Here is a 27,650-nt window from a genome sequence, read left to right as displayed (position 1 = left end):
ACAGGGGATTCCTTGTTCTCATCCTGTGAGAACTGAACTCTGTGATGGGGTTTAGGAGGTCATAGGTCGATGCTAGGGACACCCTGGTCAGATCTCTGGCCTGGATGTTAAGGCACCTGTGTTTTACTTGCGTCTCTGCCATTTCTGTAAGCTATATGTCATCATGCTAATTGTTGCACATGATCAGAATCTCTAAAGATCTGCTGAATAAATAATACATGAGTGAGTGGACTGACTTGCCCAAGGTCCCTCTCAGTGTGAGCTGTACCTAAGCATGCAGCCCGATGCGCTGTCCAGCTCAGCTCGTAGCCAGGATGGGCCGCTCCACCTCCACTTCACTCACCGGCCTCAGCACTCTGCGCACCTCCCGGAGAATCTGCTCCTGGTTCTGCACAGAGCACAGCACCAGCGTGCAGACCACGGCGTCCACAGAGCCGTCGTCGGCCACCTGGTGCATGTTCTCACCCGCAGCCACCACGAAGCGCTCAAACTGCAGGTGTCGGTTTTCAGCAACACTCTTGAATAAGAACTTCTCAAAGTTGGGGTTGGGGTCAACACAGGTCACTCTGCACCCCGGCGGGTAGAACCTGAAGTTGGCCCCGGTGCCGCAGCCCACCTCCAGCAGGGACGGCTTCCCCGAGGGGCCCGCGAAGCCCTGCAGGGTGCTGAAGAGCTCCCGCTTCTTGCTTGCCATCTGTTCGTTGTACATCACGGTGAACCTCACCATGAAGTGGGGAAAGCATTTCTTGGCGATCCAGTTCCACAAGCCCAGAAAGTTCAGCAGGTACATGGGGAATGCTAGGATGCACATGGCCAGAAAGGGAAAATTGAGGACTGTCAGTGGATAAGAAGATGTACCTGGAACTGTGGGGATGGAGAAGAGGGGAGTGGGTAGGGAATGCAAGATCCCATAGAATCCCCTGCACCCTAGTACCACATAGTTGTCAAGTGAGGGGCAAATCAAAGATATCCTGAGTCTCAGTCTCCTTAGTCCCTCACCAGAAAAGAGAGGACAGGAATGTCTCTGAGCATGAAAGATATCCAAAGGTCGGCTGCCATGACAATAACTTCAATAAGAGTTCCCAATTATCCAGTCTTTCTGATGTGTTTAGAGCTTTAAGTACATTGTATGCTTTACCTTCTTCAATGCTCAGACCCATGAGATAGATACTATTAATTACCCATTTTATAGACAAAGAAAGAGTCTCATGGAGGTCAACTACAAGATTGTATAGCTAGGAAGAGGCAGAGCTAAACCAGAGTCTATACCTCCTCCTGGAGTGCCGTGTGGTTTGGAGACTGCTAATCTCTTTTACAGGGTGAAATTGGGATGTGGATTGAAGTAAAAAAGTCCACATACGGGACAATCAGATATAGAGAAATTGGGTGGAACAGATCCACCAAAAGTAGCTTCTATCTCCTCCAGAAGTAGAAATAGCTGTTCTCTGAGACTCTGTAGAGCCTCCTCTGCTCTAGCCCAGCTGTGAATGTCTGTGCCCTTGTCCACCCTCAGCTCCTCCCTCCCACCATAGATACGGAGCTGTTTCTCCTAGGCACCATGGCCAGCCTGTCCCACCTGGACTCCTAGACACGGCAGCTCTCTGGACCTTGCTCCACGAGCGTCGCCTGTGATAGCATCGTCCTTTCTGGCACCTTGCTTTCCCATCAAGCTAACTTTCCATCTCACTTTCGCCTCTGTCGGACATCCTTGGAAACTGTAACTGGCATTCCCAGTTTCCACTTCCTCATCCCAATAAAACCTCAGCGTGTTGACATCTGACTTCTTCCCCCCCAGTCCAAGAAAGTGCAGGCCGACAACTCTGCCAAGGAGCTTGGCTGTGAAGGGAGGTAGCAGAGGGAGGAGGGGAGAAGAGGAGGTAGAGTTGTAGGAAGGAGCGGTAACTGATGGAAAGGAAGTCTGCAGAGCCGAGAGGCGTGTCCAGGGCACATGGGTGGAGAGATAGTTTGTTCTCAGTACAGACAGAGGGAGAAGGGTGGGAAGGGGGTGAGTTTAGGTGGGGGCAGGAAGGTAAAGGGATTCTTACCAAATGGCCTTGGTTTTCTCAGTGAAGAAGAATGCTGTCATTCTTTGTAGAAGGGGAGAGGGTAGGGGGTAAGGTGAAGGAAAGGAAGAGGGTCCAGGATCTCAAGGAGCTAACAGGGAAGCCTGGGAGAGGCAGCAGACCAAAGGCAGAGAGAACTTCCCAGTAACAAAGAGGAGGCAGCTGAGCGGGGCTGAGTGCTGATAGCACCTGATCTTGGACTTGTGCTTTTCTTCCCATATGCTCTGTGGCACAGAGCTGGAGGAGGGGAGTCCAGGCTGAAGGGGGCTGGAGACTTACACAAGCAGAGGAGACTGCAGGCAAAGGTCAGAGAGTGAGGTCATGATAGAGGGGTCCAAGCTGGAAAGTCAGAAGGAGGATGATGGGTGGGGAGAAAATGGAACAGCAGGGTTCAGGACTGGGGAGGGAGGCTGCTGGAGCTGGGAGTCCACCTGCTGACAGCGAGTTAGAAATGATCCTGCAGTTTCAGACCTCTAGAGACAGAGCAGTTCAGTGTCTAGAGTGTGACCAAAGGCAGAGTCATGAAAAAAAAAAGGGAGGAGGGAGTAGAAATTATTGGAATTGAGTAGTCCAAGGAACGCAGAGGGTGCTGTGTGTGGTCTGTGTGGAGAACGAGGGTGCCCGGGATGGCGAGGAGTGTTAGGACCCAGGTGCCAGGATCCTGGTGATCAAGAGGCGGTGCGCCTGGAAGCCAGTGGCCGAGGGATCGGTGCAGTGGAGCGGGGGAGGCTTGGGCTAGCCAGATGGCCTGAGCCCTATGATGTGTGTGCGCGCGCGTGTGCACGTGTGTGGGTGTTTCTGCAATCATTATGTAAAAGTTAAAACTCAGTCAGTATATAAGGGATGTTTTTCATTTCAACATTTAGCAATATGTTAAATGATTTAGCTCAATTCACTATTCAGTTCCCTCCTGACCTTGACAGGGACAAATGTTTCTAGTTTTCATGAACATAAAACAATGGCAGTGGAGACCATGTGCGTGTGTGTACATTTGTTGAGCATCTGTAGGCTAAGAACCTGGCAGTGGATCCACTTGGTCAAAGGAATAGTATGCTAATTTTATTTATGGAAGGGTTAATGTATTATTATTATTATTATTATTATTATTATTATTGTTATTATTATTATTAGTGGTACTGGGATTCCTGGAAACCCTTCTACCTCTGGGCTATACTCCCAGACCTATTTTATATTTTTATTGGAAACAGGGTCTCTTAAGCCATCTGCGATCCTCCTGTCTCAGCCTCCCCAGCACCAGGGTTAATGTATTTTAAAATTTGAGATCTTTTGCTAACTTTTCTGTCAAATAGAATGTGCCAATCCATAATTCTACCAGCAAAGAACAAGGATTTCTGTTACATACACAGCTGCCAACATGGAATACTGTTATCAAATATTTCTTTGATGAGTTGACAGGAAAATGGCTTTTTGTTTCTGTTCTTATTGTGTTTTTTTGAGTGAGGTTAAGAACTTTTTTTCCATACTTGCTAATAGACTTCCTTCTGTTTGTTTGTTTTTGCTAGGGATAGAATCCAGGGCTTTGTACCTGGTAGGCAAGTGCTCTACCACTGAACTACACCCCAGCTCATCTTTTCTTTCTTTCTTTCTTTCTTTTTTTTTTCTGTACTGGGGATGGAATCCAGGGACATTCCACTTCCAAGCTACACCCCCAGTCCTATTTTTTAGTCTTTATATTTTTTGAAACAGGGTCTCACTGAATTGTAAAGGGTCTCTCTAAGTAGCTGAGGCTGTCCCAGAACCATGGTCCTCTGTCCTCTGGTGTCCGCTTCCTGAATGCTGGGATTACAAGCGTGTACCACCACACCCAACTCCTTTCTTTCTTTCTTTCTTTCTTTCTTTCTTTCTTTCTTTCTTTCTTTCTTTCTTTCTTTCTTTCTTTCTTGTAATCTAGTGGTTCCAGAAACAAAGGTTCAATTCTCAGCTTTTCTATGTACTAGTTGTGTAAGCTTGAACAAATTACTTCAATTAGAGACTTCCGGGAAGATGGTGATGGAGAGAAGTGGCGCTCACGAGTCCCGCTGACGATCGATCTCTACTACCACAAAACCAGCGCCTTCCATAGCCAGAAAACACCATCAGCAGAGAAACAAAAACTGTAAATACAAGGGACAGAGAAGAAGAGGGCTGGAAAAACGAGACACCAGAAAGAAACCAGCCCGCAGTGCTGCAGCTGGAGCTGAGGCGCAGAGCCGCGTGGGCGCCATCTTTCCTCGCAGTGCCAGGCTCTAGAGAGGAGGGACTCAGAACTGAGCTCAGAAGCGGAGAGGAGATACGCCGGTCTCCTGGCCGAGGACGCAGCAGCAGCACCTTACTGCCGGCAGCAGCGGCGAATTCACCGGATGGCTCCAGACCAATGCACTCAACAACCCACCAGTCCCCAGAGAGGAGGGGCGGACAGCGAGCTGAGCACACCCTGCATGGACGCAGAGCGGAGCTCAAAACCAGAGAAGAAATACTCCAGCTTCACGGCCGAGGACGCGGCAGCAGTGCCTTACTGCTGGTGGCAGCGGTGAGTTCACCGGACGACTACAGACCAGTGCACTCAGCAAGCCACCAGGCTCCAGAGAGGAGGGGCGGACAGTGAGCCAAGGTGAGCAGCTGCGGAACAGCCGGGTGTATTCGGCAGTTTTTTTCAGCGCAGGGAGCATCTAAAGCTCCCAGGGGCCAGGCTCAGCACACCCTGTAGGGACTCAGAGCGGAGCTCAAAACCAGAGAAGAAATATGCCAGCCCCACAGCCGAGGGTGTGACAATGGAGTTATATTGCCAGCGGTGGCAGCAGCAAATTCACCAAGTCCACTACAGCTCCATCAGCACACTCAACAACTGTGAGTCAAATTGCGGCCCCTAGAGGAGAAATCCCAGTTCTGTATTCCCAGGGATTTGTGCAGATATTCTCCCTGGGTCGGAGATTTTTGCAGTCCAACTCAGTGGGGGAGTGGTGGTGACAGAGATATCACACCATAGTCACAACTCCCCGCGGGAGAGCGCCCAACCTGGCACCCCCCAGCCCCATGTAGGTCTAAAGAAGCCTCGATTGACTCCCTGGGTCTGAGACTTTGCGATACAACCCAGCAAAGGAGTAGTGGTGACTGAGATACCACAGATTCAGGATCCAGAGCACCCTAAGTGGAGTCGTAGTGAACCAGGGAAGAACTCAGAGAAGGCACAAACTTCTGAAATCATGGGAAAGAGGAATAACAATGGAGCAATGAATGCCCACAACCCCACAACATCAGAACCTGATAACTCAGAAATTCAGAGATCTCTAGAAGATCAAATCAGGAAAATAACTGTAGAAATAATAGAGGACTTTCGAAAAGAATTCAGAGAGAGTCAAAAAGAGATAAAGGATGCAATCAGTGAAGTAAAGGCCTCAATTCAAAGTATAAACAACCAATTAGACCACATGGAGAATAGAAACTCGCTTCTAGAAGATGATCACTCCAAAAATGAATGCATAGTTTCTAATTTAGAAAAAAAAATCCGACAGCAGGAATCTGACATTGAAGAAATATGGGCCCATTTTAAGAGAGCTAACCTAAGAATAATTGGAATAGAGGAGGGAAAAGAAGGTGAAACCAAAGGGATCAATGAGCTCTTCAAGGAAGTAATAGCAGAAAATTTTCCAAACATAGAGCAAGAGGTCGATACACAGGTCCAGGAAACTTATAGAACTCTCTTTAGACAGGATCAGATAAGAGGATCCCCACGCCACATAATTGTCAAAATGACTAATGTTGAAGCCAAGGAGAGAATCTTAAAGGCAACAAAACAAAAGGATAAGTGACATTCAGAGACAAACCAATTAGAATCACTCCAGACTTCCCAAACCAAGTCATGAAAGCCAGAAGGGCATGGAGTAACATATTCCAAACTCTGAAAGAAAACAATTTCCAGCCAAAAATTTCCTACCCAACAAAACTATCTATCAAATTAGATGGGGAAATAAGAAGCTTCCATGACAAACAAAAACTGAAGGAATTTATGTCTTCAAAACCAGCATTAGAGAAAATACTCAAGGAGATTAACTGCAAAGAAGAAATAGGTAATACACGACAGAACCAAAGAAACAAGATTTCCCATCCAACAGACAACTAAGCAAAGAAGAATAAACAGTATCTCAAACAGAAATAAAATCTTAACATGTTAGGAATTAAAAATTGTCTCTCTATAATCACACTGAATGTAACACCCTCAACTCCCCAATAAAAAGACATAGATTAAAAATGGATTAAAAACCAGAATCCATCCATCTGCTGCTTACAAGAAACACACCTTACAAGTAAAGATAGGAACAAACTCAAGGTAAAGGGCTGGAGCAAGGTAATCCATGCTAATGGAGATAGAAGAAAAGCAGGAGTAGCAACTATGATATCAGACAAGTTAGACTTCAAACCCAAACTTATTAGAAGAGACAAAGAAGGTCAAATTTTACTGGTAAAAGGAATAATACAGCAAGAGGAAATAACAATAATCAACATCTATGCCCCAAACATAGGTGCAGCTACTTTCATAAATCAAACTCTTTGTGACATGAAGTCACACATAAATCCCAACACAATAATACTGGGAGACTTCCACACACCTCTCACAACACTAGACCGATCTTCCAGACAAAGGATCAGTAAAGATGCCCAGAACTAAATAACACCATTAACCAAAGGGACCTGTTGGACACATAGAATATTTCACCCAACTACAGCAGAGTTTACATTTTTCTCAGCTGCTCACTGAACCTTCTCTAAAATAGGTCACATCCTGGGACACAAAATGAGTACTAGCAAATTTAAAAAATGTTACATACTTCTCTGTGTCATTTCAGACCATAATGGAATGAAACTAGAAATCAACTATAAGAAGACCCAGAGAAACAACATAAACAGGTGGAGACTGAACACCACACTTCTGAATGAAGAATGGGTCATAGAAGATGTAAGAGGTGAAATCAAGAAATTTCTAGAAACAAATAAAAATAAATATACAACATATCAAAATCTCTGGGACACTTTGAAGGCAGTATTAAGAGGAAAATTTATAGCACTGAGAACTCACATAAGAAAAACAGAAAATCTTCAAATAAATAACCTAATGACACACCTCAAAGCCCTTGAAAAGCAGGAACAATTGAACCCCAAAGCCAGCAGAAGACAGGAAATTATTAAAATTAGAGCAGAAATTAACGAAATAGAGAATAAAAAAACAATACAGAAAATCAACAAAATCAAAAGTTGGTTTCTTGAAAAAATCAACAAGATAGATAAACCACTAGCCAACCTAACTAAAAAAAAGAGAATCAACCCAAATTATGAAGATAAGGGATGAAAAAGGAGAAATTACTACTGATAGTGTAGAAATACAGAGGATTATCAGAAACTACTTTAAAAAACTATACTCCAACAAAATGGAAAATCTGGAGGAAATCGACAACTTCCTAGATAAATACAACCTTCCTAAAATGAGTCAAGAAGATATAGAACACTTAAACCAACCAATAACAATCAAAGAGAATGAAACAGCAATAAAGAGCTTACCATCAAAGAAAAGCCCAGGACCAGATGGTTTTCCAAGAGAATTTATAAAACCTTTATAGAAGAGCTAACCCCAATACTCCTCAAACTATTTGGCGAAATAGAAAAAACTGGGACTCTCCCAAATACATTCTATGAAGCCAACATCACACTAATACCCAAACCAAATAAAGACAGTTCAAGGAAGGAAAACTACAGACCTATATCTCTGATGAACTTGGATGCAAACTATTAAACAAAATACTAGCAACAAAATTTCAAAACCACATAAAGAAAATCATACACCATGACCAGGTAGGGTTCATCCCAGGGATGCAAGGCTGGTTCAACATACGAAAATCAATCCATGTAATTCATCATATAAACAGAATCAAAGACAAAAATCACATGATCATTTCAATAGACGCGGAAAAAGCATTTGATAAAATCCAACATCCATTTACAAAAAAAAAAAAAAAACACTGCAGAGAATTGGAATAGAAAGAACATATCTCAGCTTCATAAAGGCAATCTACAATAAGCCCACCGCCAACATCATATTAAATGGGGAAAACCTTCAAGAATTCCCCCTAAACAGGAATGAGACAAGGATGTTCATTATCACCACTTCTCTTCAATATAGTACTAGAGACTCTAGCCAGAGCAATAAGGCAAGAAAAGGAAATCAAAAGAGTACAAATAGGAAAAGAAGAACTCAAACTTCCACTATTTGTGGATGACATAATACTATATATAGAAAACCCAACAAACTCAACCAAAAGGCTTATAGAACTGATCAACAAATTCAGCAAAGTGTCTGGATACAAAATCAGTCTTAAAAAATCAGAAGCTTTCCTGTATACCAACCATAAATCCACTGAAAAAGAAATTCAGAAAACACTTCCACTCAGGATCTCCCACAAAAAAATAAAATATTTAGGAATAAACTTAACCAAGGAGGTAAAAGATCTCTACAAAGAAAAATTATAAAACATTGAAAAAAGAAATCAAAGATCTTAGAAGATGGAAAGCTCTTCCATGTTCATGGATTGGCAGAATAAATATCATTAAAATGGCCATCCTTCCAAAAGTGATCTACAGATTCAACGCAATGCCCATTAAACTACCAAGATCATTCCTCACAGACATAGAAAAATCAGTCCTTAAATTTATCTGGAATAACAAAAAGCCCAGAATAGCCAAGGTAGTTCTCAGCAACAAAAACCATGCAGGAGGAATCACAATACCTGACTTTAAACTATACTACAAAGCCATTGTAATAAAAACAGCATGGTACTGGCACAAAAACAGGTACATAGACCAATGGAGCAGAACAAAAGACCCAGAAACAAGTCCACACACTTTCAGCCAATTGATTTTTGACAAAGGGGCCAAAAACATACACTGGAAAAAAGATAGCCTGTTCAACAAATGGTGTTGGCAAAACTGGTTAACCATATGCAAGAAATTGGAAATTAATCCCACTTTCTCACCCTGCACAAGAGTCAATTCAAGATGGATCAAAGACTTGGAAATCAAACCAGAGACCTTGAAGCTCCTTGAAGAGGGCATAGGTCCAACACTGCAACACATAGGCACAGATAAACACTTTCTCAACAAGACCCCAAAGGCACAACAAATTAAAAGGCGACTCAATACATGGGATTGCATGAAACTGAAGAGCTTCTGTTCAGCAAAGGAAACTATCAAGAACCTCAATCGGGAGCCAACAGAATGGGAGAAGATTTTTGCCACCTACACCACCGATAGAGGACTAATATCTAGAATATACAGAGAACTCAAGAAACTCAACACTAAGAAAACAAAGCATCCAATAACAAAATGGGCAAATGAACTAAATAGACACTTCACCAAAGAAGAAATTCAAATGGCCAATAAATGCATGAAAAAATGCTCAATATCACTGGCAATCAGAGAGATGCAAATCAAAACTATCCTGAGATTTCACCTAACCCCTACTAGAATGGCAATCATTCAAAACACAAACAACAACAAATGCTGGCGAGGATGTAGAGAAGTGGGAACTCTAAGACATTGTTGGTGGGATTGCAAATTAGTGCAACCACTTTGGAAAACAGTATGGAGAATCCTCAGAAGAATGGGAAGAAATCTACCATTTGATCCAGCAATACCACTTCTGGGTACCTACTCAAAAGAAAAGAAACCAAACTACCAAACTAATGCATGTGTATCTATGTTCATAGCTGCACAATTCACCATAGCCAAACTATGGAACCAGTCAAGATGTCCATCAACAGATGAATGGATTACAAAACTGTGGGATATGTACACAATGGAATTTTACTCAGCCATAAAAAAATCTCAATTACATCATTTTCAGGGAAATGGATGGAACTGGAGGACATTATGCTAAGTGAGATTAGTCAGTCACAAAAAATAAGAAATCAGATGCTTTTCCTAATATGTGAGAGTTAGGGAGAAATGGGTCATAAGAGGAACTCTAGATGAAAAAGGAAATCCTATAGAGAAGCAAACAAGGCAACCTAAAGGAGGAGAAAGAAGGGGGGAAGAGGAAAATCTCTAAAACACACAACGTACTTAAGCATATCAAAGTCAATCACTAAGCTGAGCAAATGAATGAGGGACGGGGAGGGAATGGGGTGGAAATTTTGTAGGGGTTAAATCAGTGATGTGTACATGTTTGTACACACAAGTTTTTTTTTTAACCACAATATGATGTATGAATATAAAGCACCAATAAAAAATTACTTCAATTATTTGTGCCTAATTTTCTCTCTTAAAATGGGGATAATAATACATACCTAGATCATAGGGTTATTTTTTATTATTTTGTGGTACTGGGGAATGAACCCAGGGGCATTCTACCTCTGATCTACACCTTCAGCCTTATTTTTTAGTCTGTTTTTTGAAACAGGGTCTCACTGAGTTGCAAAGGGCCTTGCTAAGTAGCTGAGGCTGTCTGCAAACTGCGATCCTCCGTTCTCAGTCTCCCAAATGCTGGGATTACAAGCGTGCGCCACCACACCCTTTGACCATAGGGTTATTGAGCACGAAAGGGCTTGACAGGGTCAAAGTGCTTCTGAGGGCCAGGTGCATGTCCTGTAGGCGCACTATAAGCAAAGCTCTTATTATTCACATTTGGTGCACACTTTTCTGTTGGATTCTTTGTCTTTTTCTTAGTGATTTGTATACTCAGGGAAGCAGCCTGCTGGCTTTCATGTGTTGCTTCCATTTAACCTTCAGTGTGGACTGTGGGTAGTACTTAAGTTGTGATAAAGCACAGCTTTACCCAGCATTACATTCCATGCAGAATGTTAAATGGCTTTTGTTACGATTACAGGCATTCCCCTGTGAAGATAATGAAAAAAATTGCTGTTTTTAAAAAAGAATTAGAATGTGTTTTTAGGGGATGGATAATGAGTAATAATTCTGAACATGAAGCAAGGAACCAGACTCCTTCCCCCCCCCCCCCGCCCCTTAAGGAGAGGAGCAACAAGTCCCACTTGGAGCCAGGGCTGCAGGAACTGATGGCCAGGTTTAGTGCAGCCAAGCAGGGCTCAGAACCAGGGGTTCCAGGGAGTGCCGTGGGGCCGCGGAAGAGCAGAGTGCAAGGACAGGCAGTGTGTGCTTAACTTGGCAGGTGTGTGTGTGTGCCACAGAATGCGCTGCCTTTGGTGTGGGCCGAGGATGGCTAGAGAAAGACTTTGTGGGATTAAATTATAAAAATTCTGTCCACGATCACAAAAGGTGGTCTTTGTGAGGCCAGCAGAGGCATGTGGGGTGAGTGTAAGGGATGTGTGTGTCTGCATCCACACACTTGTGCATATACATGGAGACTGAGTTTGAGCCACTGGACTGTGAGCCCTGGGGCAGGTGGCTGGCTCTAGGCTTGCAGTGCGCTCCTCCGAGGCCCTCCCCAGGATGTTTGTGTTTGCTGCCTGGCAGCAGGTGGTCTCTGGGTTGGCCTGGGAATGTAGGGACAGGAGGAATCTGGAGAGTGCTAGAGCTGCCAGGAATGCTTCAGGGAGGGGACATGGGCCCAGGCTGTGGGAAGGCGCTGGCCCTGGAATGGGGAAATGTTGCTGGGTGGTGGGGAAAGGGAGAGTGTGGTGAGGAGCCACTGAGCAGCCCAGGTACCTTTCTACTTTGCAGCTCCTTCCTCTGCCCCAGCTCCACCAGGTGCAGAACTCAAAGATTCACAGTTGTTGAAGGAGCAGTGGCCTAGAGAGGAGGAATAATTTGTCCTGTCACCATGTCAGCCAGGCCCTAGGGTGGGCCACACCCTCCAGACTGCAGACCCTAGGGGTGGGGAGCGGGTGGGAGGCAGTGGGAAAAAAGTTGGGGAAGGGGGAGAGGTTAAGAAAGTAGAGAGAGAGAGAGAGAGAGAGAGAGAGAGAGAGAGAGAGAGAGAGAATGTGTGTGTGTAAATTAAACAATTGGTCTCTTTTGCCTGCTTAGGGGTTTCTAACTAGAAAGGGCAAACCAGGAAGGACATTCCATTCCCACCCTCCTCCACCCAGGACTCCCCCAAGGGCTTGGCGGGGTGAGAGCCTGGCCAGCTCATCTAGCGGGCGGGGCGGAGGTGGGCTAAAGGTGGAGGGGGCTGGGGCAGGCGGGTGAGGCCAGGCAGAAGCTGCAGCCTGTGTGTTGGAGGACACGGGAACTGAGCTGCTGGGGCAGCTGATGCGGCTCTTAGTGCTTCAGCCTCTCCACCAGCGGGACGTGTGTGTGTGTGTGTGTGTGTGTGTGTGTGTGTGTGTGTGTGTGTTGGTGACTGGGTGGGGGAAATGAGAGCCTGGGGCCTTTACACAGGGAAATGGGGATTGGGATTGGGAGGGGCACTGGACAGTGAATAGGAGCACATACATACAAGGTGTGCAACTGTGTACCCAGACCCCCTGTACACAGACTCCCGCTGTGTAATATACCTAGGGGTGTGGGCACCCAGAAGTGTGCACACTGTCAGTGTCACAGGGACCCACGAGTGTCCCCTTCCTCCACAGGGACATACAATAAGTGGGCAGGAATGTGAGTAGGGGGTGGGTGAGGCGGGCCTGGGCTTTAGATGCCCTTGGGAAGGTGTGAAAATGCCAGGTGGAGATGCTGCCAGGGAAACCAGGAGGGCAGACCACGCAAGGGGCCAGATTACTCAAGACCTGAGCCGAGGTCTCTGGAGCAGTTGAATGTGGTGGTGGGAGAGTGTCCGGGAACACCCTCTGGCTTCAGTAGCCTGTGGTTGGGGGTCTGGACTCTGACAGGGAGCTGGAGGGCCCACCTCTTCCCTGGTCCCTTTGGCTTGGACTGCCGCCCTCAGGATGCTTTTAGCGGCTCCCCCAGCCTGCTCCGGGGAGCCTTCACTCCTCAGCTGCAAGGTCGTCCCTGAGAGGTCCAGAGGGCTCTGCCTGCTGCCCCACCTGCACGGGGTGGGGGTGAAGTGGACGGTGCCTGTCGGCAGGGGTGGGCGGCGCGGGCGGAGGCGGCCCCTGGAGTTGAGGAAGGTGGCTGGCGGCGGCCTGCCCCGCCCCTACCTGTGAGTCCAGCCACCGCGCCCATGATAAAAGCGGCTCGGTCTGCCCGAGGTCAGCGAGTTCGCTCTCTCCTCCCACCGCTAGGCCGCCCGCGTCCAGCCGGCATGTCCGTCCACTTCAGCTCGCAGGCGTTCAGCTCGCGCTCGGCCGCCTCCCCCGGCCGCGGCGCCCAGTGGCGCAGGAGCGCGGGCCGTCCGGGCGGCCTGGGCAGCAGCAGCCTCCACGGCCTGGGAGCGCGGCCGCGCGTGGCGGTGCACTCCGCCTATGGCGGCCCGGTGGGCGCCGGCATCCGCCGGGTCACCGTCAACCAGAGCCTGCTGGCCCCGCTGCGGGTGGACATCGATCCCTCCATCCAGCAGGTGCGCCGGGAGGAGCGAGAGCAGATCAAGACTCTCAATGACAGATTTGCCTCCTTCATCGACAAGGTGAGCAGGGCCGGACGCCAAGAGCCCGACCCCGGATCTCTCCATCTGTATTGGAGGGCTACCTCAGTGGCCTTTCTTCTTCCCACATATTTTGTCGCGTTTTCCCCCCTTGGCTCTCAGGCCTTCTCTTTTCTTCCAGAGTGATGCCCCAATGGCTCCTCCCTTTCCTGCAGGAATGTGTCCAGCTCTGCTGGCCTCCCTGGACTGAGGCCTCTGCCGCACTTGGGCCGGCTTTGTCCAGACAAAGGCCGGGCGTCTTTGGCTGTTTGGGAGGGTCCATGTGGAGTCAGGGGTGGGCTGGGTGACATGCCCTTCCTCAGAGGGTCCCACCAGAGGGAGATGCTGGCAATGAAGGTCCAGAAGGAGGGGGCTCTGGCCCCACCCGCACCTGCTGGCCCCCCCAGCTTACCTTTGGTGGCAGAAGGTGAGGCTACCTCCGCCCTTGGAGGTAGCCCCGTTGGGGACAGGAGCCATGTGGGAGTGTTTTTCCTGGCTGGCTGTCGCTGCTGCACATGGGTTCTTGGGCAGGAGGTGCATACTTGATGGGAGGGCCTGGGAGAAGGCTGGGCCAAGTGGAGCTGGACCCAGGAGCTGAGCGCTGTGGTATGCGGGACTCTCTGGCCAGGGCCCTCCCTTGGGCTTAGACCAAGCTTTTCCTCTCCCGCCTGTGTGTACTGCTGGGTCCCCAGTACCATGTCTCCTTGCATTTACCATGCAGACCACCCCAGACCCAGGTCCCTTCCCTCTGTTGAGCTGCACCATCATACTGTGGGCACCGAAGCCCTGGTGCCCAAGCTGCTGGTTTTGAGGAGACCTCCTCTCCTTGCTGGGTCCTTTCTGGGCCCCGGGCTGGGCACATAGGAGGCTCCTTTTACACTGAATTGATGAAGGCTCCTGCCCTGAGGCCTTGCCCGGAGGAAAGGGGAAGGAGAGAGGAAGCCTAGGAAGGAAGAGGCGAGGTCCCGCCTGCAGGGAGGGGTAGGCCTGGTCAGCCCAGGCTCCAAAGACAGAGCCGGGGTCCTTCAGAGGGTGGAGAATGCCATGGGGAGCAAGGAAGGTGGAGACCCCATACATCAGTGAGCCAGGCTGACCTTGAATAAGTGATGCCCCAGTGCCCCTCCCTCCGCATGCCTGCTAGTGGGCACTGGGGGCAGCACCTGTGTTCTGTGTACCCTGTGGTTGTATGGCTGAGCAGGAGCAGGAATACTAGAAGAGAGCAAATAAGGCCTCTCCAAGGCGTTCCCCATCATGTTCTCCTGAGGAGATGACCAGTGCTGGGGGCCTGGTCAGGTACAGTGGTGGGAACATGGCCTCTGCTGGGTGCCCACTGTGGTGGCCCAGTTGCCCCCTCAGGACTTGCCTCCCCATGCCTTTTCCAGGTGCGCTTTCTGGAGCAGCAGAACAAGATGCTGGAGACCAAGTGGGCGCTGCTGCAGGAGCAGAAGTCTGTGAAGAGCAGCCGTCTCCCTGGCCTCTTGGAGGCCCAGATTGCCGGCCTGCGGAGGCAGCTTGAGGCCCTGCATGTGGACGGCGGCCGCCTGGAGGTGGAGCTGCAGAGCATGCAGGATGTGGTGGAAGACTTCAAGAATAAGTAATGGCCCCAGTGCCACCTGCCCCATGACAGTGTGCCCTCCTCACTGGGCCTCTGCAAGTCCCCCTGGCTTGAGGGTCAGTGTGTAGCTAGCTACTCAGCAAGATCGTCCCCCGGAGGCACAGCCTTTCCTAACACATTCCCTGCATCTCTTTGCTCCTCTTTGTCCCTGGGCATTGTTTCAGGGTATCTGGCCTGTTCTCCTGACTCAGTCCAAGGTCCATACAGGGTGGCCCTGACCTGCATGGTTCCCTTTAGGTGCCTGAGCACGCCCCCAAAGGAGGGTAGGCAAAAGATATCCAATGGCAGGTATGCTTCAGAACCCGCACGGTCTCCCAGATCATGTAGCACAGTTTCCTCTTGTGCAGCTAAGGAACTGGGAGGCCTGAGAAGTCGAGGGACCTGGTTGAAATCACATAGTAGGTCACTGGGAACTGGGACTTGAATTTTGGGTTCTTGACTTCCTAGAGGAGTCAAAGGGCCGATGTTGGAAGGAAACAAAAGCAAGGAGGGAGAATGATCATCATATAACACGAGCCATGGATAGGGGTGGCAAGGGCTGAGGGGTCTGCTCAGGGCAAAGCCAAAAAGGAGGCTGTAGGGAGGACTTCCTGGGGAGGTTTGGGGACAGGCTTTTAAATGCTCACTGACCTCTCTCTTCTCATGGAACAGAAACCAAAGCTGGAGGTGTGGGCTGCCCCCCCCCCCCGCCTGCCTGTGGGCACTGGGGGCAGCACGTGTGTTCTGTGCACCCTGTGGTTGTATGACTAAGCGGGAGCGGGAATACTGGCTCTGACGGGAGGAGAGCAAATAAGGCCCCTACCTGCTGCTTCCCTAGGGCAGAGTCAACAGAGTAATCCTATAGCAGGTAGAACTATACCAGCCTGGGTGAGCCCGCCATCGGGGACTCACATTTGTGTGTGCATGTGTATATACCCCTCACCATCTCCCCCACCCCAGAGCTCTCAGTGCTTTCCTGTGGAGCCAGGCAGAACTCCAGGCTGGGACTGGTGGAGGAGCTGGCAGCAGGGAGCTCTGATCTGTGCATCCTCTGGTCCTAGGTAGAGGGCATCACAGATATCGCTGCAGCTTATGTAGGACTAAGGTGCAACTTTGGGGGTATAGATGCCCTGAGCCTGGGCTCCTAGAGGGGGTCGGATTGTCTAGACATTCTGCTCTTCACCTAATACTCCGCAGGCTGTTCCTGCTGCTCCCCACAGCTGTTGGATGGCACTGAGCTCATATTCCCTACACCTTTGTTTGAGTCCCCAAAGAAAAACTGGGTTAGGCCTCTTCACCAAGGTCCTCCTTGCTTCAGAACATGTATGATCAAGCATAAGTTAGCTGGCTCCTTGGGAGGAAGAGGGATTGGTGGGGGGAGCTGTGAGAGGAGGGGTGGGGTGGGCCATCCAGCTGTGGCCTGATACTTCTGTCCTGATTTCAAGTTTCCTTCTCGCCGGGCATGGTGGTGCACGCTTGTAATCCCCGCTCTTGGGAGGCGGAGACAGGAGGATCGCGCAGGTTCGAAGCCAGCCGGGCTGGCTTAAGAGACCCTGTTTCCAAATAAAAATATAAAAATAGGTCTGGGAGTGTAGCCTGGAGGTAAAAGGGCTCCCAGGAACCCCAGCACCACACACACACACACACACACACACACACACACACACACACACACACGATTCCTTCTCTTTCCTTTCCTTGGGGCAGGGCTAGCTGGTGGTTAGGGCATGAGTGGAAGAGTTAGCCGCCAGAGCTCATGGCTGGGCTTTGCTGTTTAGCAGCCTAGTGACCTGAGCAGGTTACCTGCAGGGTTTTCCCCTCTGATAATCAGCGCCACCCTTGTAGGACTGTTGTGGGGGAGATGAGTTAGTGTGCAGGAAGCACGTGTCAGTGCAGGTCCTACAGGCGCTCACAGCCTGGCTCACGTGCCTTCTTTCCCCCAGTATATACAGCCTTCGCCTTTGATTCACACACACTTCCTGCCCCTTCCCCTCCATGCCAAGACTCAAAGACCCAGGGATAGTCACGTGGAAGGCAGGGAAATTAGATCTTGTAGCTCTGACACGTGTTTTGTTTTGTTTTGTTTTTGCATGTCATTAGGTGGGGGAAAGGGGAGGCAGGCAGGGTAGGTTTCACACCTGTAGGTGAGGGGTTGGAGGCAAAGCTGCGCCAACTCTGTGCCCTTGTCCTACTGCAGGTATGAAGAGGAAATCAATCGGCGCACGGCTGCTGAGAATGAGTTTGTAATGCTGAAGAAGGTGAGGGGACAGACAGGTGGGGCCCTGTCGCCTGAGCAGCCCGTGGGGACCTGTGGCCAAGGTCCAGCTGGGCCGCACAGAGGAGAGCAGTAGGCTTGGAGAGGGAGAGGCCCGAGTAGCATGGCGGTGTGTGTGTGTGTGTGTGTGTGTGTGTGTGTGTGTGTGTGTGTATGTAGTATCAAGACTAATTTCTCGGTCTTCATGGTGAGAAATGGGACAATGGGACCAAGAAGTGATGGAGGTGATGGAGGTTCGAGAGGGAGATTTCAACCCTGTGCTCTGTCAGCCAGAGTGTTTCATCCCAGGGAAGGTGGTACCTGGTTAGCCTGAAGTATTTACTGAGTGAATGCCATGAGCTGTCTTGGGGCAGGGAACTGTCTGTCCCTGGAGGGGGTGGTGGTGATACAGGTGGAGTCCTGAAAGCCTTAGGTGCCGTTTGAGGGCTCTCAGATACATGCCCTTTGAATACTGCTTTAGTGTGTACCCAGTGAACAGACTGGGACTCCAAACCATTCTAGAAAAGGAACCTGCCCAGAGTACTAGGCTCTTGCAGATTCAGGGATGAGGAAAAGTAGCCCTACCCACACACAGAACTTGTAGCTCGAGAGGTCCAGACATAGTCTGACGTGGTTGCTCTCTGTGGCCTGCCTGCCTCAGAGCCACCTGCTGCCACCTAACAGGGTGGCTGGAGCTGCCCCCTCTCTAGGAGGGCACCTGGGAGCTGGACCCATGACATGCTCTCCCATGGACTGAGGAGAAGTTGAAGCTCATAGAGTAGAAGTGATTTGTTTTGGGTCACACAACTATTTGGTAGTAGAGACAGGGCGGTGTCCACATCATAGAGTCTTTAGGAGCCCGTCAAGTGCTAGGTCTGGGGCTTTACGCTACTCTGGGCTGCCGGTGCTGAGAAGGCAGCGCTGGTCCTGCAGATGCCTGGAGAGCCCCGAGAGAAGCTGTCCTGAGGCCCTTGTGTCAGGAAGCCCAGAGAACCCTCAGGTTTCCTGGTAGACTGGAGGTGTAGGCACTGGGCTTGGAAACAGGGCTGGCTAGCTCCTGTGATTACTAAATGTCCCCCATGCTGAGGACATGGTGTCCCTCTGTCCTGCCTGCCTCTCCCCCAGGATGTGGACGCTGCCTACATGAGCAAGGTGGAGTTGGAGGCCAAGGTGGATGCCCTGAATGATGAGATCGACTTCCTCAAGACCCTCAACGAGACAGTGAGGACCCCAGGGATGGGTGGCAATTCGCCTACTTTGCGTTCTAAGCAGGGAGATGGAGGTCTAGCCCCTGCCCCCTGTCTGGGCCTGTCTGGGTTGGGGTGGAGACATTATCCAGCTCTTTGCCCCATAGCCCATCATGGATTCTCCAGTCCAGAAAGGGTTTAAAGTCTGCAGAGTGTTCCACTGTGGGCTGTAATACTATCTATGAGCCTTGCCACCCCCATGACTCTCATCAGCCTGGAGCTCTGTCCAGAGGGGACCCCAGGAGGAGCCAGCTCAGAGCTCCAGACTGACACCTTATCTCCTGTAATCCAACCAGATCTGTTCTTTGCTTAGCCTATGCTGGGTCTGCCCACACTTTCCATCCACTCAGCCCCACGTTGGCCTCTTCTTTATTTTCTTTTCATTTTCCCCCCCATTTGTGTATGGATTCCCAGGGCAGGTGTGGACACAGGGATGGGTCGTGCCCTACATCCCACAGTTCTGTCTGGTCCCTGCAGGAATTGGCAGAGCTGCAGTCCCAGATCTCTGACACGTCCGTGGTCCTTTCCATGGACAACAACCGCTCCCTGGACTTGGATGGCATCATAGCCGAGGTCCGCGCCCAGTATGAAGATATGGCCAACCGCAGCCGCGCAGAGGCTGAGTCTTGGTACCAGACCAAGGTGTGCTACCATCAGGGGCTTCTTCCCTCCTCCTGCTGGGCCCTCGGTCGCAGCTTCCCTTCCTCCTACCTCCATCTCGTCTGGAGCCTCCAAGGCTTGGGGCCCCACTGTCCTGATAGGGAGGCACCAGTAGTTAAGTCTCTGGTGCTCTCTGGAGCCCAGGGAAGAAGAGGCTATGAAGGCTTGGCCCCTACCCTGAGAGAGGGACCCCTGATGGGGAATCAGGCAGAGGAAGTTCACATGCATTAATAACAATTAAAATTTGGCAAGTACCTGTGATAGGCCTAGTTTCAATACCAACCCCGGGCATGGTGATTTTATATAGTGCTAGGCGATGTTCTTAATATTTTACTTCCGTTGACTTAATTCACAGAACATCTCTGTTAGGTACATATCATTATTATCACCATTTAAAAGATGAGAAACCCGAAGAATTTAAGTAATTTTTCTAACTCCACACAGCTGGTAGATGGGAGAGCAGAGACTAGATCCTGAATCCTTGGGCCCTAGACATGAGAGACTGAACTCTAATTACACATACTTCTTGGAGGCAGGGCGACTGGGTGCAGGCGCTGAGGGAATGGGAGAGGTCACCGGGATACACCATTGTTACTAAAGAAGGAAGCCCGAGGCAAGGTTTAAAAGCAGCATAGAGGATGTCTCTGCAGAGATGGAAGGCATCCTTGGGTATGCCAACACTGAGTCTTGGGTGCTGGTGCCCATGTTGCCATTGATTTTCATTGATCTGTGAGCCTGAATAGTGTTTCTTCTTTTCTGGGACTCACTCTGCATCTGAGAAATGGGTGGAAATGGAGGGGGCTGATGAACAGGTGCACACCTCAGACTTTCAGTGATTCTCCAGCACTAGGGCTGGGCAGGAGTGGGAAGAGCCTCAGGGTCAATGGGGAGGGGGTCTGGGAGTCTTCCTTGTCCTCCTTGTTCTGGCCAGGATGAAACTGAACCCCTTCTCCATCCCACTGCTGAATAGTCTGGCTTACTCCCATTGGGTAAAGATGCCTGGGATTTTTTTATTTTTATTTTTATTTTTATTTTTATTTTTTTTTTTGTGGTACTGGGAGTGGAACCCAGGGGATTTCTACCTTTGGGCTACATTCCCAGACCTATTTTGTATTTTATTTGGAAACAGGGTCTCACTAAGTTGTTGAGAGCCTCACTCAGTAGCTGAGGCTGGCTTCCAACCTGTGCTATCCTCCTGTCTCAGCCTCCCAAGCTCTGGGATTACAAGCATGCGCCACCATGCCAGGCAAGATGCCTGGGATTTAGACTGCTCCTCCTTGGAAATATAAGCTGGGAGGGGCTTCCTTGGGTGGGCAGAGACCAATCACCTGTAATCACTGCCCACTTCTGCCATGCTGTCTGTGTGGCCCTTCCAGTTTGAGACCCTCCAGGCCCAGGCTGGGAAACATGGGGACGACCTTCGGAACACCCGGAATGAGATTGCAGAGATGAACCGGACCATCCAGAGGCTGCAGGCTGAGATTGACAGCATCAAGAACCAGGTGGGGTCAGCCTCCTCCTCCCCTCTGCTCCTTGGGGAGAAGCAGTCAGCTGAGGCCAAGTTCAGGGGGAAGGGCAGAAAGTGGAGGGGAGCGTGTGGGTCCTGCCCTCCAGGGGTGAGGCTGGTCCAGTTCTCAGGCCTCTGGTGAGACCTACAGGGCAGAATGCTCTTGGCTAGGTCCTGGCTTGGGTCTGGAGGGAGAAGAGTCCAGGCTGGGGGAGGAGCCTGTGGCTGGAGTCTTAGGCTGGCAGGCCAGAGAAAAGCCAGCATCAGTCACCAAACTGACACTCTGCTCTGGGGCAGCAGCAACATTTGGGAGTTTGAGGTCACAGTTCAAAGGGGGGACTTAGCCATGAGATAACCTCAGCATGGCTCACAAGCTCCTTCCCACCCCAACCTTGTTTACAACTCACTTTGCCTGGGCCATGCTACCCGCTGCCTGTATCTTGCACTTGCCAAGCACGTTCCTGCTTCAGGTCCTTTGTGCTGGGTTTGCTCTACCTGGAACGCAGCTCTCCCTATGCTGTGGCTGTCCCTTTCTCATCTCTGGGGCTTAGGACCAAAGACCCCTTCTTGGAGCTGGCTTCCATAAACATCCATCCATGATGCCAGCAGCCTGCCTGAAGGTTTTTGCAGCACATACTACTTTCTGAAATGTTATTATATTAATTCAGTTGTATATTGTTCCCACCCCCATTGGTGCAGCCCCACAAATGCTTTGAGAGAAGGGACCCAGCACTTGGCACAAGACAGGGTGCAGATCTCAGATGAGAGGCTGACTGTGAGGTGTACTTTGCTGGGAGCTGGGTTTGGGGTGTTGATGAGGGAAGGACCCCAAACCCTGGCTAGGCTCGGATGTGGATGGGGCAGCTCAGCAGGAGCAGGTGTCTGCAGTGGGGGGAGGGAGGCAGATGACACGTGCAGCCTTTCAGATAGTTTATTTCCCAGTAAGCGGGGTGGTGGGAAGTGGGGTGATTTACACAGAAATATCCTCTCCCTGGAGCCCTGCAGGCTTGTTTACACAGGGGCGGAGGCTGTCTCCTGGCACAGATTTTGGGCCCATGAATCACTTGTGAAGTAAACCAGCTTCCAGGCCAGGAGGGGAGGCCCAGCATAACGCACGCGAGTTCCAGCCTCCACCACATCCAGTTCTTCTCTCACAAGATGGGGCAGAGCCAGGCCCTGGAGGCAGGGTGTCTGTGATCAGTGAGGGGCCCCAAGTCAGGCTTGGGGGATACAGAGGCAGGGGGATGGCCCTGACCCGGGGCTCCAGTGTGATATAGTTGAACTGTGGCTGAAGGGAAGAGGACTGAGGGAAGAGGACCCAAGGGCAGGAAATGGCTGCGGAGAAGGGAGGAGAAGTCAATGCTGGGCTAGGGGAGGAGAACGGCAGCTTTCTGAGTGGAGGAAGAGGCGGCCTGAGACTAGACAGGTTCTCGGTGATAGTTCTGTCGGTCAGCTTCCTGTCACCTTGACAGAATACCTGGGAAAACCAAGTCAAGGAGACCAGATTTATTTTGGTTCAGGGCTTCAAAGGCTTCAGCCCGTGCTTGCTTGCCCCTCTTGCTTTGGGTCTGTGATGAGGCAGGTCATCTTGGTGGGGACCACATGCTGGAGTGCCTGTCAGCTCACCTCCTGACAGCCCGGACACAGAGACAGATGCAGGGGCCAGAGTCCCCATCTCCCCTTCAAGGGCACCCTGCTCCAATGACCTCACTTCCTTCTACCAGGCCCTACCTCCTAAAGGTGCCACCACTGTCCAATAGTGCCATCAGCTGACGACCAAGCCTCCAACATGTGGGCCTTTGGGGGACAGTCAAGCTCCACACTATAACAGTGGAGGTGGAGCCCGATGCAGGGGGAGCGCTAATGCCGGTGGCAGGTGGTGGTTACTCTAGGCAGATGCAGGTCCATTGGAACCTGACCATCCCTGCCCAAACCCATGGCCCTTGGATCACACATCCCATGGCATGGGTTGACTGCTGGGATCTCTTTGCTCCAAGCTCTCCTGCTAGCTCTCAACTGGTCCTTGTTTTAAAGATTGTTTCTGGTCCTTGTCAGCTGCCCAGCATTTGGGGGACTCAACCTTGGAGCTCCTCCAGCTGGGGAATAGGAGACCAGGTGTTTATAAATCAAAATAGCATTTATTAATAGTAGTAATCATAGAATGGGGTGTGTTGGTACATGCCTGTACTTGGGAGACTGAGACAGGAAGATTAGAGGTTTGAGGCTAGCCTCACCAATTTAGTAAGACTCTGCTTCAAAATTAAAAAATAATAAAAAGGGCTGGGGACATAGAACAGAGGTAGAATGTCCCTGGGTTCAACATTCATTACAACCCCCTCCTCCCCAAACTACAACAAAGCATAATAATAACAGTAATCATAGTATGTATGTATGTATTATGTATGTATGTATTATGTATGTATGTATGTGTGTGTGTGGTGCTGGAGGTCAAATCCAGGATTTTGTGTAGGATCGGCAAGTAAGTGTTTTACCACAGAGCCACACTCCAACCCCAATAGCAGTTATTAAGCCCTTGCTTTGTGCCAAGACTTCTTGTGTCTTATCTAATTTCATCTCCACAGTAGCCCGATGAGATAGACACTGTGATTATTACTTTTTTCAGAAGAGAGACAATGTTGGCTTAGGAGGGTTGATTCATGCCAGACCACATAACCAGCTAGTGAGGGGCAGAGTCAGAATGGGAACTTAGGTGTTGGATATCCAAATCCACAGGATTAATCCCTGGGATTCCCTGGGCAATGCCAGGGAAGCCACCTCCAACAGGTGCCCAGGTGCTCGCTGCCAGATGGGCAGGCAGGAAATCAGTGGCTGGTGAGCCTCTCCCCCAGCTCATGGTTCTGCCACTGCCCACAGCGTGCCAAGTTGGAGGCCACCATTGCCGAGGCGGAGGAGCGTGGGGAGCTGGCCCTCAAGGATGCTCGTGCCAAGCAGGAGGAGCTGGAGGCCGCCCTGCAACGGGCCAGGCAGGACATGGCGCGCCAGCTGCGCGAGCACCAGGAGCTCATGAATGTCAAGCTGGCCCTGGACATCGAGATCGCCACCTACCGCAAGCTGCTGGAGGGCGAGGAGAGCAGGTGAGGAGTGCACAGTTGGGCAGCAAATCCAGGGGCTCAGTGGGGTCTGGCCTGGACATTCATCTATCCACGAGTGATTCCAGTGTGCCCTCTTCTGCAGGGCACAGGGTGGGTGTATAGGGGGCACAGAGTGATGCTTGGTGTTTTGCCCTCAGTGCAACAGCTTTCCAGAAGGAAAGGCTACTTTGTGGAAAGCTCCTTCATGTGTACGGCCATTAGCAGATCTTACTTGATCCTCGGAGCATGCTCGGGGTATCAGGTCAGATAGTGTTGACTCCCCAGTCTGCAGTTTTCTTCACTGAGGGAACAGGGCCAGTGAGCAGCCAAAGGGGTGCTAGTTCTCAGTCCAAGAACCTGCCACAATGCTAGGCTGCTTTTCACAACATCACTCAGCTAAATAGTGTGGTACTGATTGAGTGTGCTGGGGAGGAGAATGGCTTCTGTCCCCAGAGATATTTGCATACTTACCTGCAGTTGGAGAGGAGGCTGGGATGGGTTAGTCTTGTGGGTTATTTTTCATGAAAGACATGGAGCTTCCATTCATGGAGCTGGGCTTTTGTTCTTACACGATGGGGCTGGTTGATTCTGTCAACAGGTAAGGATTTAGAGCTACACCTTAGGGGAAGGTTAGGATTTGGAGAGGTGAGAACAACAGTGAGAAGTAGGACTGGTTATGCTTAGCTTGTTAGAACCCAGCACAAAAACAGATGATGATATGGAAGACATGCTTCTGCCCTCGGGGAGGCTGCACATCAGTCAGGCTGGATGCCTGCAAAGTAAGCACCCGCAGAAGAGTAGCTTGCATTTTTGAAATGATAAATTCATAAACGAACATTTTCTTTTTGGGCATTATCACTGAGGGGCTGAGGAGAGAGGATAGAGGATAGATGGGTTGGAGAGGAAGGGAAGGAGAGTATGCTGGGCAGAGTACCTGAATGCTGAGAGGAGGAAGGAGAGAGGAGGCCACAGGATGTGAGCTGGGAGGCTGAAGAAGCAAGGTCTCTGTCCTGCGCTTGACCTGCCTCTTCCCTGGCCGGGCACTCACTCTTCATTGTGGGAAGAGGACCTGAACATCAGAGGCCTCTGGGAAGAGAGGAGCTGACCTGGGGTCAGAGAAGCTCCAGCCAAGATGCCTTTCTGTACTGTCCTCCTCCATGGGTATGGGGCCCCCAGATGTCTTGGGAATCTATACCCTGGGCCTTTTTCCCTAAGAGAAGTCAGAACTGGGGCACCTTTAGAGTGGGACCTGATCCAGCTCCGTTCCATGGGCACATGAGGTGGCTGAAGCTCAGAGATGGGAAGTGCTGGACACAAGGCCACACAGTAGAGGAAACATCCTCCCCGAATGCCTAATCTTCATTTGGGTTGTTATAATCAGGCTCAGATCTTGATTCTTAGAGAAGGGAGCATCCTTCCCTCCCTTGGGAGCACATGGAGATGGATACCTTGCTCTCAGCCCTTTACGAGCAGATCTAAAATCATGGCCCAAAATCAAACAATCTTTTGGGGCATTCTTTGAGAATGCAATTAGAAATACAAAAATCGGCACAAAAATAAATTCTTATCTAGAATGAGAAAAGAAAAGAAAAAAAAAAAGATCACACAAGTCACTAAAGCTTGGAATTCAGGTCTCTTCCTTCTGAGTTCTGTCAGTGTTGTACCAGAAATTCTTGGTATAGAAATGGCTGCTTCATGGAACCTGGCCCATCCTCCAATGTCTAGCAATTTCCAACACAGGCCGGGGCCATCTGAACCAGCATCCTGGAAGCCTCCAGAAAACCTGTCTCTTGTCCCCTTCCTGGGCTTGAGGCTGCTGAGGCCAGCTGGGCTTCCCAGACTACCTCCACCAAAGGAAGTCTCTCCCCCTGTAGAGCAAACTCATCTCCAAGGCCAAGGGCTGGGTGACACATTATGGGACTATGAGTCACAAAACAAACACACCCAGCTGTCTCAGATGGATTTTTAATTTCCTCTGCAAGACCTGTTTCAGCCCCACAGGCTGATTAAAGCTACCCCACCTACCCCGGGGGGCCCTCCTCAGTCCTGACTGGAGCCTCATTCAATCAGTCAACAATTCACTAATTATTTCAACACACACCAATTACTGTGTTCCAGGCCTCGTGCTGGGGGCTGGAGACACAGGAATCAATAACAACACACTTTTAGGACTTTACGATCTGTTGAGGGAAGGCAGACACTTATATAAACAATATCTGCAGCTACCACTTACCAAATCCTGGGTGTGCAGGGCTTTTAGGTAAATTGTATTATTTAGCCTTCATGAACAAGCCTCTAACCTTGGTCCTGTATTTGGGCCCAACTTATAGGCGGGAAAAGGGAGGCTGTGAGGCATTGTCCTATGTATGTGGCCAGTAGGGAAAAGGGTCTAAGTGACTCTCTCCCCCCACCACCTACACTTACTTTGCAACAAGGCTGAGGGCAGGGTGGGGGTGTGGGGAAAAGAAGGAACAAGGATCCTGCTTGGAGCCTGGAGGGGGTGCTGGGAGAGTCTTCCTCTGGTGCTGAGGAAAGGGCTCTTCTCACTGGTCTGTCCTCTGCCCCAGGTTGGCTGGAGATGGAGTGGGAGCCGTGAACATCTGTAAGTGCTTGGTGGCCAGCCCTGTGCAGACTGTCTGGGTCTTCATAATGGTGGACTGGGCCAAGGGCCCTGCTGTGGGGCTGGGAGCTCTGTCCCTTCCACCCCTTCTGGCAGGTTCCCTGGAGCTCACATCTAGCTCAGTGGCCCAGGGCCACAGTGCAGGGGGAGGGAGGCCTGGGATGGTGGGTGGGATGAGCCCCTGCCACCTTCAGAGACTCCTCCTAGTTGGCCTGTGCTGGGGCAAAGGAGAGGAGGCTGGGGCCAGGGAATGGGTGGAAATTGAAAGGATGGAGTCCTGGTTATGTGTGTGTGTGTGTGTGTGTGTGTGTGTGTGCGCGCGCGCGCGCGCGCACGCACACCCACACCCCCCCACAATCTCTTCTTTCTCTCCTAGCGATGGTGAATTCCACTGGTGGCAGAGGGCTGGTCTTCGGGGGAACCATGGGCAGCAATGCCCTGAACTTCTCTAGTAGCGGGGCACCTGGGGCCCTCAAGGCCTACTCCATCAGGACCACATCTACCCGCAGGAGTACCCACAACTGAGCTGAGGGTGTGGGGAGCCTGACACCCCTCTACCCACAGACTCCATTCCCTGCCTCCACCCCTGGTCCTACAGTGGAAACACAGTCTGAAAACTGATGTCAAGTAGCTTCAATAAAGAGACTTTCCGAGCCACGATATCTGGCGTCCTGGCTTCATTAGGCTGGGCCAGAAAGAGGGGAGAGGAGAGGAGGGGACTGGAGAGGCAGGGTCTGCCCTGGTAACTGGGAAGCCTTCTGTGCAGGAGGCTGAGGATGCACATGGTGAGTCGGGGTGCTGCTTGAAAGGACTGGACTCTATGGAGGGTGATGCTCTGACTCCCTTCCAAGGCAGGCTGGGAACCAGTTCCTCTCCTGAAGAAGTTCAGGAAGACCAGGGAACTTCACGTCCTGCCAGCAAGTGGGCACTGGAGCCCTCTGCTGCTGGGGGTGGCAGCACTGTAGGCACCCCTCCCCCATACACTTCGCTGCCAGAAAACATTCCTCTTGTGATGGGAAGGACACAAACATTTCGTTGCCCAGGCCTGGGTTTCGGGTGGCCCAGCCAACTGTCATGCTTAGCTGCCCTCAGCCCTTCCTGGTGCTGGGTCAGCCAAGTCCTGGGGCCCTG

The 27,650-nt window shown here is 50.4% G+C and overlaps 2 protein-coding genes across 2 annotated transcripts; one reads left to right on the top strand and one right to left on the bottom strand.

Moving 5' to 3' along the window:
- Positions 1-298: 298 nt before the first annotated feature.
- On the bottom strand, positions 299-13,148 carry LOC308269517 (thiol S-methyltransferase TMT1A-like; the record flags this gene model as incomplete). Its single annotated transcript, XM_080704881.1, has 4 exons — positions 299-864; positions 12,102-12,159; positions 12,871-13,040; positions 13,124-13,148. 4 exons carry the CDS (start codon positions 13,146-13,148, stop codon positions 299-301), a joined length of 819 nt encoding a protein of 272 aa, XP_080561007.1.
- A 79-nt stretch (positions 13,149-13,227) lies between these two features.
- Positions 13,228-27,044, top strand: KRT7 (keratin 7; the record flags this gene model as incomplete). The annotated part of the gene is made up of 9 exons (XM_080705884.1): positions 13,228-13,548; positions 14,928-15,139; positions 17,337-17,397; positions 18,519-18,614; positions 19,118-19,282; positions 20,677-20,802; positions 23,682-23,902; positions 26,467-26,501; positions 26,896-27,044. The coding sequence occupies 9 exons, from the start codon at positions 13,228-13,230 to the stop codon at positions 27,042-27,044; spliced, it is 1,386 nt and encodes a 461-aa protein (XP_080562010.1).
- Between the last annotated feature and the right edge of the window lie 606 nt (positions 27,045-27,650).

Source organism: Muscardinus avellanarius (genome assembly GCF_963383645.1).
Source record: "Muscardinus avellanarius genome assembly, chromosome: 11".
In the NCBI taxonomy this organism is placed as follows: domain Eukaryota; kingdom Metazoa; phylum Chordata; class Mammalia; order Rodentia; family Gliridae; genus Muscardinus; species Muscardinus avellanarius.
This window is presented reverse-complemented; position numbering and strand designations above follow the sequence as displayed.